Consider the following 10691-nt stretch of genomic DNA (forward strand, 5'->3'; position numbering starts at 1 on the left):
GGGATGAAACAGAAATTTGACATGCAATCCGAAAATTAATATAAAAAACTCCTACGAATACTAATGCGGTTTAATTATTGGGTTGATGCAGTGAGGTTTGTGCGCGAGAAAGAAATAAAGCTTTATGTTTGCATTGACTGTTGATGCAGTGTGTATCTTTTGGGTCAAAAAAACAAAAACAAAAACAAAAACTACCTCTCAAATTGCTGCCATAGTTTCTTAGTCCATGAGATAGAGAAATTATCCTCATCAAATACCTTGCATATTGAATTGCTGGGTTGAAAGCTAATGAAGAATTAAACCAAAGCTTTATGTTTGTGTATCTGCTAGCTAGGTCAAAAAAACAAAAACAAAAATTACCTCTCAAATTGCCACCATAGTTTCTCAGCCCATGAAACAAAGAAATTATCCTCATCAAATACCTTGCATATTGAATTGCTGGGTTGAAAGCTAATGAAATGATCTATGCTTGATCTGCAATATTGAATTGCTAGATTGAAAGCTAATGAAACGATCTATGCTTGATCTGCAAAAAAAAGGGAGAGAAAAGAGTTAAATTGAAGTCTAAAAGTAGTAGTGGTAAAGTAACTAATACAGTAATGCCTAACAATTCGTGATTTTAAAAAAAAAAAAAAAAAAAAACTAAGTATTGAACCCTTTCTATCTCTAAAAACAATACCAAAACCTCTCTCAACACCGTTTCTCTTCTACTGCTAAAAAAAGCTATGCTAATAAATAATCACCACTGATCACCTCCTGCATTAGTCCTAGAAGAGCATTCTTTAATCGTTATAGATCCATATAACGTATATGAGACAAGCGGATGAGAGTTTGAGTTTAAGTTGGACTCATTAGAGAGATAGAGTTTCACTATTTGTTAAGTTTGGACTTTAGCTGTTGATGTCAAAGATTAGTCCTCCTCGAGTTGAAATTGATATTGTTAATTAAAAAAAGTTAAATAATTTTGTTTTAAAATAATAATAATAATGATAATGATGTGGCAAGCTCTACAGAGATCAATGAAAAGTCAAAAGTTTCGGTTATATATATATATATATATTATGTTTAGTAGTAGAGAAATTCACTTTCCCCCTGTTTTATAGAATTAAATTATTTTTATTATTAGTTTTTTCAATAATTCAATAGTTGGGAGAAGAAAATTTTAAATATTGTATGTTTTCATTAAAAACACCAGAAAATAACAGTTAAATGAAGATGGAAAATTTGAACTATGTACGTTTTTATTTAAAAAAACCCGGAAAATGACAGTTGAATGAAGAAGACCACTAAAATTGTGTCGTTGCAAAAATCATATTCAAATCCCAAAGAAGCTCCTCTTTGCACATAGAGTCCATGACAACTATTGTATACCCAAAGTCCGACATTTTTAACATTATTACCTATTCTCCGTTAGCATTAGGGACAGAACTAGGATTCATACTGGGGGGGCCAAAGCTTAAAACCAAAAAAAAACTTATGAAAATAAAAACTAATATCTATTTTATATTCAACAAAATACTACATACAAAATAAGTATTTCTTAAACATTTCATATTATAAAACACACCAACAAAGTATAACATACAAAATAAGTGTTTCTTATTTTGTCTATGTTTTTTGTTTAGTCCATATATTTTTTTTTTTTTGTAGTTAAAGGGACATGAATTTTATTTATTTATTTATTTTCTTGTAAGTCAATATCTAAATATTTTAGATGAGAAGAGACAAATATATATATATATATATAAAAGAGCAAATCTTAATTTTTTTTTATACTAGTTTTTTTATTTTTTTATAATTTTTTTTTAATTTGTTTGTGTTGGGGGGGGGGCAATGGCCCCCTCTGCCCCAACTTGGGTCTGTCCCTGGTTAGCATTAACTCCTCCACCATCATTCATATTGTTATTGTAAATAGAGTCTTTCTACATAGAAAATACGATAGAATGATGTTTCTGTTAATTTATGTGTGATATCACGAGCGGAGATTCAAATTTTAGAATATAATTGCTAAAAAAACACTAATGTAGCAATAAACATGATTAATGGGCACAATACAAATTTTAGAAGAAAATTGTTAAAAGTATTGGCAATTGATGTGATTGGTGGATTTCAATTATTTCATAAATAAATATTTGAATTATTGATTGATAATATATCAATTTTTAAATTTAGAGTAGTAAAACCTTTTTTTTTTTTGCTAAATAAGTGCAAGGGATAGAACTTCCGAGTAAGAAGTTACAAAGGAACCAGGTGCCACTTGGCTACAAGTCTATTTGCTTAAAGTAGTAAAACTTGTGATAATAGAAAAATCTACATTTTATGATTGAGCCATTTTAGAAAGAAAAAAAAAATCATTTTTTAATTTATTTTTTTAATTAGTATTTCCCAATATAAACTAATTAATACTTCCTTATTTAAGCCTTAATTATAGAATATATTTTCCATTTTTCACCTGAATAATAGTGGGTCCGTAGTATATTCTATAATTTTCCTATTAATACGAAAAAAAAAACCTGGTTGACGCCACAATCGCAGCATTAGCATGTTAAGAATCAACAACCAAATTTTTGCATCGAATTCAATTTCCACAGCTAGCAAATCTAAGGAAACGCAGAGGTTGATGCCCATTGCCATCTTCTCTCACTGCCCAAACCTCCTCAGCGACACTTTATGTGTGTATGTATAGTTTGTATAAACTCGTTTCTTGCATTGTGTCTTTGCTGCTTGCATCACATCACTGACTGATACTAGGATTCATGTTTCCTTAAATAGATAGAAATCGTGTTTCCTCAAAAAATCTAAAACATTAGTAATAGATTCCACCAGTTTCCAACTCTGAAAAAAAGAAAGATAAATGTTTTTTGGGATCAAAATATTTGATTCCTAAGTGATCTTTCTCCAATCATAATTTGCCCCACGATCTTAGTCTTATTTCAGTTGTATAACTTGTAAGAGAAAAGATAAACTTTTTCACAACAAAGTTGCAATCTTTCTGAACTCTTTTGCAAGCAAATCTCTTCCTTTATAAAGTTTATAGAACTTCAACAAGCGTCACTTTGATGAGTTTGATTCATAACAAAGACATGGCCACCACTCTTCCAAAATCACCACCACCCTCTTCTCTCTTTGCATCCATAGACATGGGCACTAACTCCTTCAAGCTTCTCATAGTTCGTGCCAACCCATCTGGCCAATTCCTCACCCTCAACCACCTCAAAGAACCTGTCCTCCTTGGCCTTAACTCCACCCCAACAAACCCTTTTGCTATCTCCAACCAATCCCACCTCGTAGCCCTCCAAACCCTCCAAAACTTCCAAAAGCTTTTGCTTTCCCACCGAGTAATTCCTGATCACACTCGTTGTGTTGCCACAGCTGCAATACGTGAGGCAACAAATGGGAATGAACTTGTTGAGTGTGTCAAGGAAAAGATTGGTCTTGGAGTTGAGGTTTTGTCTGGTGAAGAGGAAGCCAGGCTTGTGTACAAGGGTGTGCTTCAGTTTTTGCCACTTGTTTATGAGAAATTGGTGTTGGTTATAGATATTGGAGGTGGGTCCACTGAGTTTGTTGTTGGGAAGGGAGGGAAAGTTTGTTTTGGGGCTTCATTGAAGTTGGGGCATGTGAATTTAACTGAAAAGTTTGTGAAACATGGTGATCATAATGTTGGGGACATGAGGGAGTTTATTAGGTTGGTTATAGAAGAATCTGGGGTGTTTGAGAGAATCAAGGAGTTTGGGGGGGTTGAGATGGTAGTGGGGTGTTCTGGTACAATTCGTGCAGTTGAGAAGGCAGTGTTTTATGGATATGCTAAAAGTGAAATGTTTGAGAATGACAATGTGGTTTTGTTTGAGGAGTGGAAGAGGGATTGGAGGTTTAGTAGAAGGGAATTGAGCGGTGTGGTTGAGAGGTTATGTGATGGGAGGGAGGGAGAGAAGGCAAGGAGAGATAAGTTCTTTAATAGGCGGTCAGAGTTTATTGTGGCTGGGGCTGTGTTGTTGGAGGAGATATTTGAGGTGATTGGGATTGAGGATATGGAGGTTTCTGGGTATGCATTAGGGGAGGGTGTTATTGCTGAGAGTTTGGGTAAGGCGTATGGTGGTTATGATTTGAATGCCAATGTGAGGTGGAGGTCTGTTGTGCAGCTTGCAATGAGGTTTAATAGCAAGAAGAGCATGAGAGTTGCTGCTCAGTGTGCTGGCATTGCAAAGGTATACTGAATTTTCTTGTTTTTGTTTCTTTATAAGGTACCTGCTGAAATTTATGTCATACCAGGTATAACGCCTGTTTGGTATTGCTGTAGGAAGTAAAACTTTAGTTGTAAGTCTTTTAAGTTGGAAAAGCTTAACTGAAAAGAGCTATAGCATCTTGCGCTTTTGGCAAATTACAGTGAATACTGCTTTAAAGTTATGGATTTATAAAGCATGAACAGGAAATTGTAGAGCTTTTAACTAAAAGCTCTAAATCTCGTTTTTTTTTTTTTTTTTTTTTTTTTTTTTTTTTTTTTTTTTTTGTTGTTGTTGTTGTTGTTGTTGTTGTTGTTGTTGTTGTACTTACTGAACCTAGTGAGATTGTGGTGATTACCATGTGTCTTGTACTTATTTTTGCACATTAGGATTTGATTTAAAATTCTAGAAGTTGAACCTAATGAGATACATAACATTTTTACGGTTTTTCTTAGGCATTATGATATAGGACTGCTTAAAGACATCCAATGATATTAACTAAATGATTGTCCAGGTAATTTTTGAAGGCTTGAGAGAATGTGAAGAGGTTGCTGCCTCCTTGAATGAAAGGGATCTTGAATACCTTGAAGCTGCCTGTTTGCTTCACAGTGTTGGGCTTTTCATGGGAAAAAAGGGTTACCATAAGCGGACTTATCAAATAATCATGGTATGCCTTTTTGTTCTTTAGTTTCGTGTTCCATGATAGTCTTGCATACATGCAAATGAGAGGCTTTATATGGCTATTGAAGAAATCATATATGCTTTGAGATCTTTGAAAGTTGACAATTTGTCATCTCTAAAACATTTCAGTATCTTGTGTTGCATAAATAAAATTATTCTTCTGTTTATTAATCTTTGATCTTTTCCATAGGATGGTGGTCATCTTCATGGTTATAGTACTGAGGAGGTCAAGGTATGTTGTCCATCTATCACTATTAGTTCTGCTCTGTTCTTAATGATGCATATTTTTAGTGTTCTTTGTGCTACCCCTGGGCCTTGCCTACGGTGGTTAAGGGTGGATTGGAATTGATAGAGGTCCATGTTTGTACTCAAACTCAACTCAGCTGAGCCTTAATCCATAAGGAATAAATAGACTCTGTAATGATAATGATTAGTACATCTGCAGTTAATGGCTCTACTCGCAAGACATCACAGAAAGAAATTCCCAAAATCTGATCATGCTTCTTTAATAGCATTCTCTAACGAGGTATCTCACTCTATATATTCAGTTAATTATTGTCATTTTTCCTAGTCCTATGCAGGAAAGAACTGTTTACATTCCTCCCTACCTTTTTCTTCTATTATTTTCAGGTAAAGCAGAAATTTCGATCTCTTTGTGCAATTGTACGAATTTCTGTAGCATTGCAGCAGCATCAATGCATAAACATTCAAGAAATGATCCTTTCAATTTCACATGAAGGTTTCAAATTGGTATGTGCCAGTCTGAATGTCACCTAGCTAATCATTTAGTTTTGTAGTCTAATGAGAAGTTGCTTGATAATGTATAGCTATTCTATGAAGCTTATGGAATGAGTTTTTTTTTCTGCTCTTAGAAAGCATCAATTTAGAACATAAAAAGTGGAGTAAAATAAATCTGGTTATGAATGGGAAGTGAATCATCACATAAAGCTTATGTTGCAGTTTGTTTTGCTGTTCTTTTTTTTTTTTTTTTCTTTTTATGTTAAGTAATGATGCATTATTGAAAGTTAAACAAAAGTGATCCCCAAGTAAACAGGAAGTGTACCAAGGATGCAACAAAGTTTCAACTAAAACTACATAAATCTAAAAAATCATCTAAGGTAGAAAAATAATGGCCAGTTAAGGCAGCTGACCAATCAAACATGGATTGTAAAAGATACAATTTTAGCTACACAGACAAACACTCAATCCAATCAAAAGTACGAAGACTCCTCTTCTTCCAAATAATCAACATAACCCAATGAGGCATGGTTCCCCACACATCAATAGAATGATGGTTACCAAAGTCACACCTTCCAGCACTCCATCAACTCCAGCACCCTTTTCGGCAAAATTCAATTCACACTCAAAGACAAAACACCATAGACCATAGATCGTGTGCAATGTCACAATGAAGCAACATACAGTCGACGGTCTCCCCACTGTGCTTACACACTCAACACCAATCAACAAGGCATCTATTCTGCTTCTGAAATTCTTTATGGTAAGAATTTGTCCCCAAATGCAAGCCACGTTGAAAAAAGCTACCTTAGAAGGAATCTTATCCTTCAAACGGTTTTACACAAAAGATAAGGGAGTGACCTGTAATAAGAGCTTCATAGTAGGACTTAACCTCAGATAAACCACTCCTAGTAGGGGTCCCAAACATCTGGTCTTCCTTAGCCCTTGTAACTTTAAAGAAATACAGAAGACAAAGAAATGATTGCAAAATCCCAAACTCCCAATTATTAACAGATCTAGTGAACAAAATATCCCATTGAAGAACCCCAGAATTCCAATTCGTATTTTCTGCCATGAACGCCTCCTTATTTCTGGCTATATGGTACAACATCGAAAAGCATCCTTCAGGATTGTATCTCCACACCATAAGCCGGAAACGAACTTTGAGACCATCACCCAAACCAAACTTGACATACGTGAAAGCCTCCCCACCCTTTTTTAATATACTTCCAAAGGGACACACCATATGGTCCCTTAAGCACACAGGAAGTCCAAGCACCCAATATACACCCATACTTCGTAGCCACCACACTTCTCTATAAAGAATTAGTTTCAGTGGCATACCACCAAAGCCAGTTCCCCAACAATGCATTATTAAAATGTGCAGGCTTCGCACAAAGTCTGCTTTTTTGGACTACTTGGTGAAATCCATCTTATCAAACAAAGTCTGCTTTTTCTTGGACACTGACATTACACTTCATTAGTTCTATATGTGTTATATAGATATAGGTATATCATTGTGACACCTCATTCTCTCATAAGAATGGTGAAGGGTGAGGTCATGGGTTCAAAATTCATTGTGTGTGTCTCTAACTTACCAATAAAAAAATTTGGAGTTTTTCATCAGTTATTGAGCCTCCCAAAATTGTGATTTGTCCTTACAACAATATCAAGTATTGTATTGCTCTAGATAAATCAGGTACGTATGGAAATCCTCTTTCCAAGGACACTTCCCATTAAATGTTAGGGATTCATAATCTTTTCATGTTCAAAAACCATTAATTTCAGGCAAGTAGTTTTTTCTTGTTAAATTTCATTTTGTGATCCTTTGATAGATATACTACCATTCTTGCCTAAATCGACATTGGTTGATGTAACTGGACTGACTTGGAAATCTTTCAATCTATGATGTGCAGTTGGGCTTTTAAACTTTTTTTTTTTTAAAGTACATATAGCAAAGGCAAGTTGTTAACCTGTTTGCATTTGGTCTTACTCACTTTGCATCATCCTGGGGCGCATTTGCAGGAAATAGGTGATTCAAAGATCAAAATTGTCTGCCTACTACCGCACAACCTTTAGTGTTGACACTGTGGCAGAGTTAGGGAAAGAGTTGGAAAACTTTAAAAAGGTAGATTTTCTTACCTGCTCGCTTGATTATGATTTAATTTTTGGTAGATATTTTCATGAATGTGGGTTAAATTGCAAAGTTTATGTCTTTAACATCTATTTTATATGCATTTAGGTATTTCAGCAAGATTTGTCTGTAGTAGTTCATTCAAGCACTTTGGAATCATAGCAGTAATAGGAAGCAAAACACCATAGCTTGTCATGCATTAGATATGACAATAACAAACGCTAAGAATCGACAAGAAACAAATGTTGTAGGCATGCAAGCAAAGCTCTAAAAGACCATGGTGATAGCAAAAGAACTGCTAAAATTGGGACAATCAACACTAGAGACAAATCTAAAATGAAGCCACTGATAAGCAGAAGTAGAGACAAGTGTATATCTGTGAATCATTATAAAGTGAGACAATTTAACAGCTTAAGGGTTCCTCTGTGTTGGCCGAGCTCATGGATCTTCTCAAATTATGTTCCTACCATTCATGAACCTAACTGTACTCCTTTCTTCGGTGCCAAACCCAAACTTAATTAAAAAGAGCATAAACAAACACAAAGTCTTTCCTCCACAATCATCAATACGGGAGGGAGAAATTGTTAGAACAAAGTAAGTAAACAATGGCCATTTGAAACTTGAAAAGTAACATTTCCTAAAATAATTTATATGGGTTTATCCTATTTCCACAAGTTTATTATTATTACTTGTTAAAGATAAAGATTTGAACAAAAAGCATCAATAGAAAAAGAGTCTAAAAAATTTATGAAAAAAAAAAAAAAAAAAACCCATAACATGTAAATGATTAGATGATTATAGAAAAGGGAGAGGGAGAGACCTGGAGGTGGTGGAGCTTGATGTGTTCCCAGACCTTCTTGACGGCGTGGGTGCGAGAGGACTCGTGGCGCCGTCGAGGAATTTGCCGAGTTGAGGAGAGAACTGAACCACCTTCTGAATGCCGATGTTGGAACGAGCTTGGTAGTAGTGAGAGAGACAGATCGGCTGTGTGAGTGAGCGAGAGAGAGAGGGAGGCTGAGGTGAAGTGTGCGACTGAGAGAGGCTGAGGTAAGGCTGACTGAGCTGTGCGACTGAAAGAGGGTGAGTGAGAGAAGACGAGAGAGGGTGAGTGAGAGTGGAGAGTGGAGAGTGACTGTGAGAGAGGCATTTAATTTGAAAATTCCTATTAAAAATCGACTTTCAGAGAGTCGAGGTCCATGTGGACCGACAGATCAGAGCCAGGTGGCCCACGTCAACGCCAGATGGCGTCTACGTGGAACTCGAGTTTCAGAAACTCGAGTTTTATGTGGATGCCACGTGGTATCACACCAGTCAAACAGCAAAAATCGAGCCTCAAAAAGTCGAGGTCTGAGCGCAAATTCGAGTCTCTAAGACTCGAGGTGTTACTAATTTATATTGTTTCCAAACCGGGCCAACTAACAATATAGTTGGCTAATTATGGGTAATTACCCATTTCGTCCACTTTTTTTTTCACGAGTAGTTCTTTTTTTTTTTTTTTTTTTTTTGCTAGAAACGAGTAGTTCTACTTGCAGTGGCAACCGTTTTACTTTTTTTACTAGAACTTTCTCCTTCTTAAGTTTTCGGTTACCATACGTTGAATGAAAAGTTTTTATTGTCACATATATATGTTCAATTGTGTAATGTCTTTTGCCACCATAAATTTTCATTAGAACATGGGCCTGTTTGGCAAGATAATTTTCTTTCGTTTTTTCAAAGTAATATGAAAATAAATTTCAAAAAATTGGACTAGAAAGTGGGTTTCAATTATCTTAATTAGTAAAATTTCTGATGGTTGAATAAGAGATCTAGAGTTCAATCCTTGCCTACACCAAAAATTAATTAGTGTCTTTGTAACGACCCCGCCCCAACTGTGTAGATATTGTCCGCTTTGGGATCCATACCCCTCACGGTTTTGTTCTTCCCCAGGTTGCGCTGGGGAAAAGGCCTCTACACATTGAAGGGAGGTCATTCCTTATAAACACATTCTCATGTGCTTCCCTAGGCGATGTGGGATTCCATGGAATGCAAGACCCCCCTTTTTGGGTCACTACAATCCACCTCCCTTACGAGCACACACATCCTCCCGTGTGGGGCCCACACTTCCAACTAGGACATGGTTCTGATACCATTTGTAACGACAGAGCTCCCACAGTTCCCGACTGTCGTGTGCACATACTTCAACCCAGGTTTAGGTCCTTGAGTTTTCACAAGCTTCTGGGGTAAAAGCTTGTGCACACGTTAGGGGTTGCCCATCACTTATGAACCTTTGTTTTGGTCGCTCACTTTGCGATGTGGGATCAAGACTTTTGGGCTTAGATCCCCTCACCCTACCACACCTTCAAGAGAAGAGCTAACCTTGGCTCTGATACCATTTGTAACAACAAAATCCCCACAGTTTTCCTACTGCTGTGTGCACATACTTCAACCTAGGCTTAGGTCCCCGAGTTTGCACAAACTTTTACCCTAGAAGCTTGTGAAAACTCGGGGAAGCTTGTGCAAACTCGGGGACCTAAGCCCAGGTTGAAGTATTTGCACACGGCAATCGGGAACTGTGGGGGTTCTGTCGTTACAGTCTTAGTCTGATGGTTGAAACTTTCTTAAAAAAATTAGACTAGAAAAATATTTTTTGAGAACACAATACAAAAATGTGTTCATTACCATATTTTTAGAACAATTTTTAAGAATTGACAACATAAAAGTCAAGAGCATTATAACTTAACTAGCTTTTCTTCTCTCCATTATAAATATCGAATTATTTATAATAGAAAAATTATATATATATATATTTGGTATGAAGATCAAATTTTAAGAACAAATCTCTCTCTCTCTCTCTCTCTCTCTCTCTCTCTCTCTCTCAGTTAGAGCATTTCTCCTCCTCCCACTCCAACTCACGACACAAACACCATCTCCTCCCATTT

At 36.0% G+C, this 10691-nt stretch overlaps 1 protein-coding gene across 1 annotated transcript; it reads left to right on the top strand.

Moving 5' to 3' along the window:
* Positions 1 to 2488: 2488 nt before the first annotated feature.
* Positions 2489 to 8040, top strand: LOC112024352 (uncharacterized). Its single transcript, XM_065777536.1, has 7 exons — positions 2489 to 4205; positions 4735 to 4887; positions 5092 to 5133; positions 5347 to 5427; positions 5532 to 5651; positions 7665 to 7767; positions 7882 to 8040. Exons 1-6 carry the CDS (start codon positions 3060 to 3062, stop codon positions 7716 to 7718), a joined length of 1596 nt encoding a protein of 531 aa, XP_065633608.1. The 5' UTR covers positions 2489 to 3059; the 3' UTR covers positions 7719 to 7767; positions 7882 to 8040.
* Positions 8041 to 10691: the final 2651 nt, after the last annotated feature.

The sequence above is a fragment of the Quercus suber genome, unplaced genomic scaffold, assembly GCF_002906115.3.
Source record: "Quercus suber isolate HL8 unplaced genomic scaffold, Cork oak 2.0 scaffold_157, whole genome shotgun sequence".
NCBI classification, from domain to species: Eukaryota; Viridiplantae; Streptophyta; class Magnoliopsida; order Fagales; family Fagaceae; genus Quercus; species Quercus suber.

Bases quoted from the DNA above. Each gene is read 5' to 3' on its own strand.
- LOC112024352 (XM_065777536.1), top strand. From the start codon at position 3,060: ATGAGTTTGATTCATAACAAAGACATGGCCACCACTCTTCCAAAATCA. The intron at 5,134-5,346 runs GTATGTTGTCCA...GTACATCTGCAG, and splicing joins ATAGTACTGAGGAGGTCAAG to TTAATGGCTCTACTCGCAAG. The intron at 5,652-7,664 runs GTATGTGCCAGT...GCGCATTTGCAG, and splicing joins CACATGAAGGTTTCAAATTG to GAAATAGGTGATTCAAAGAT.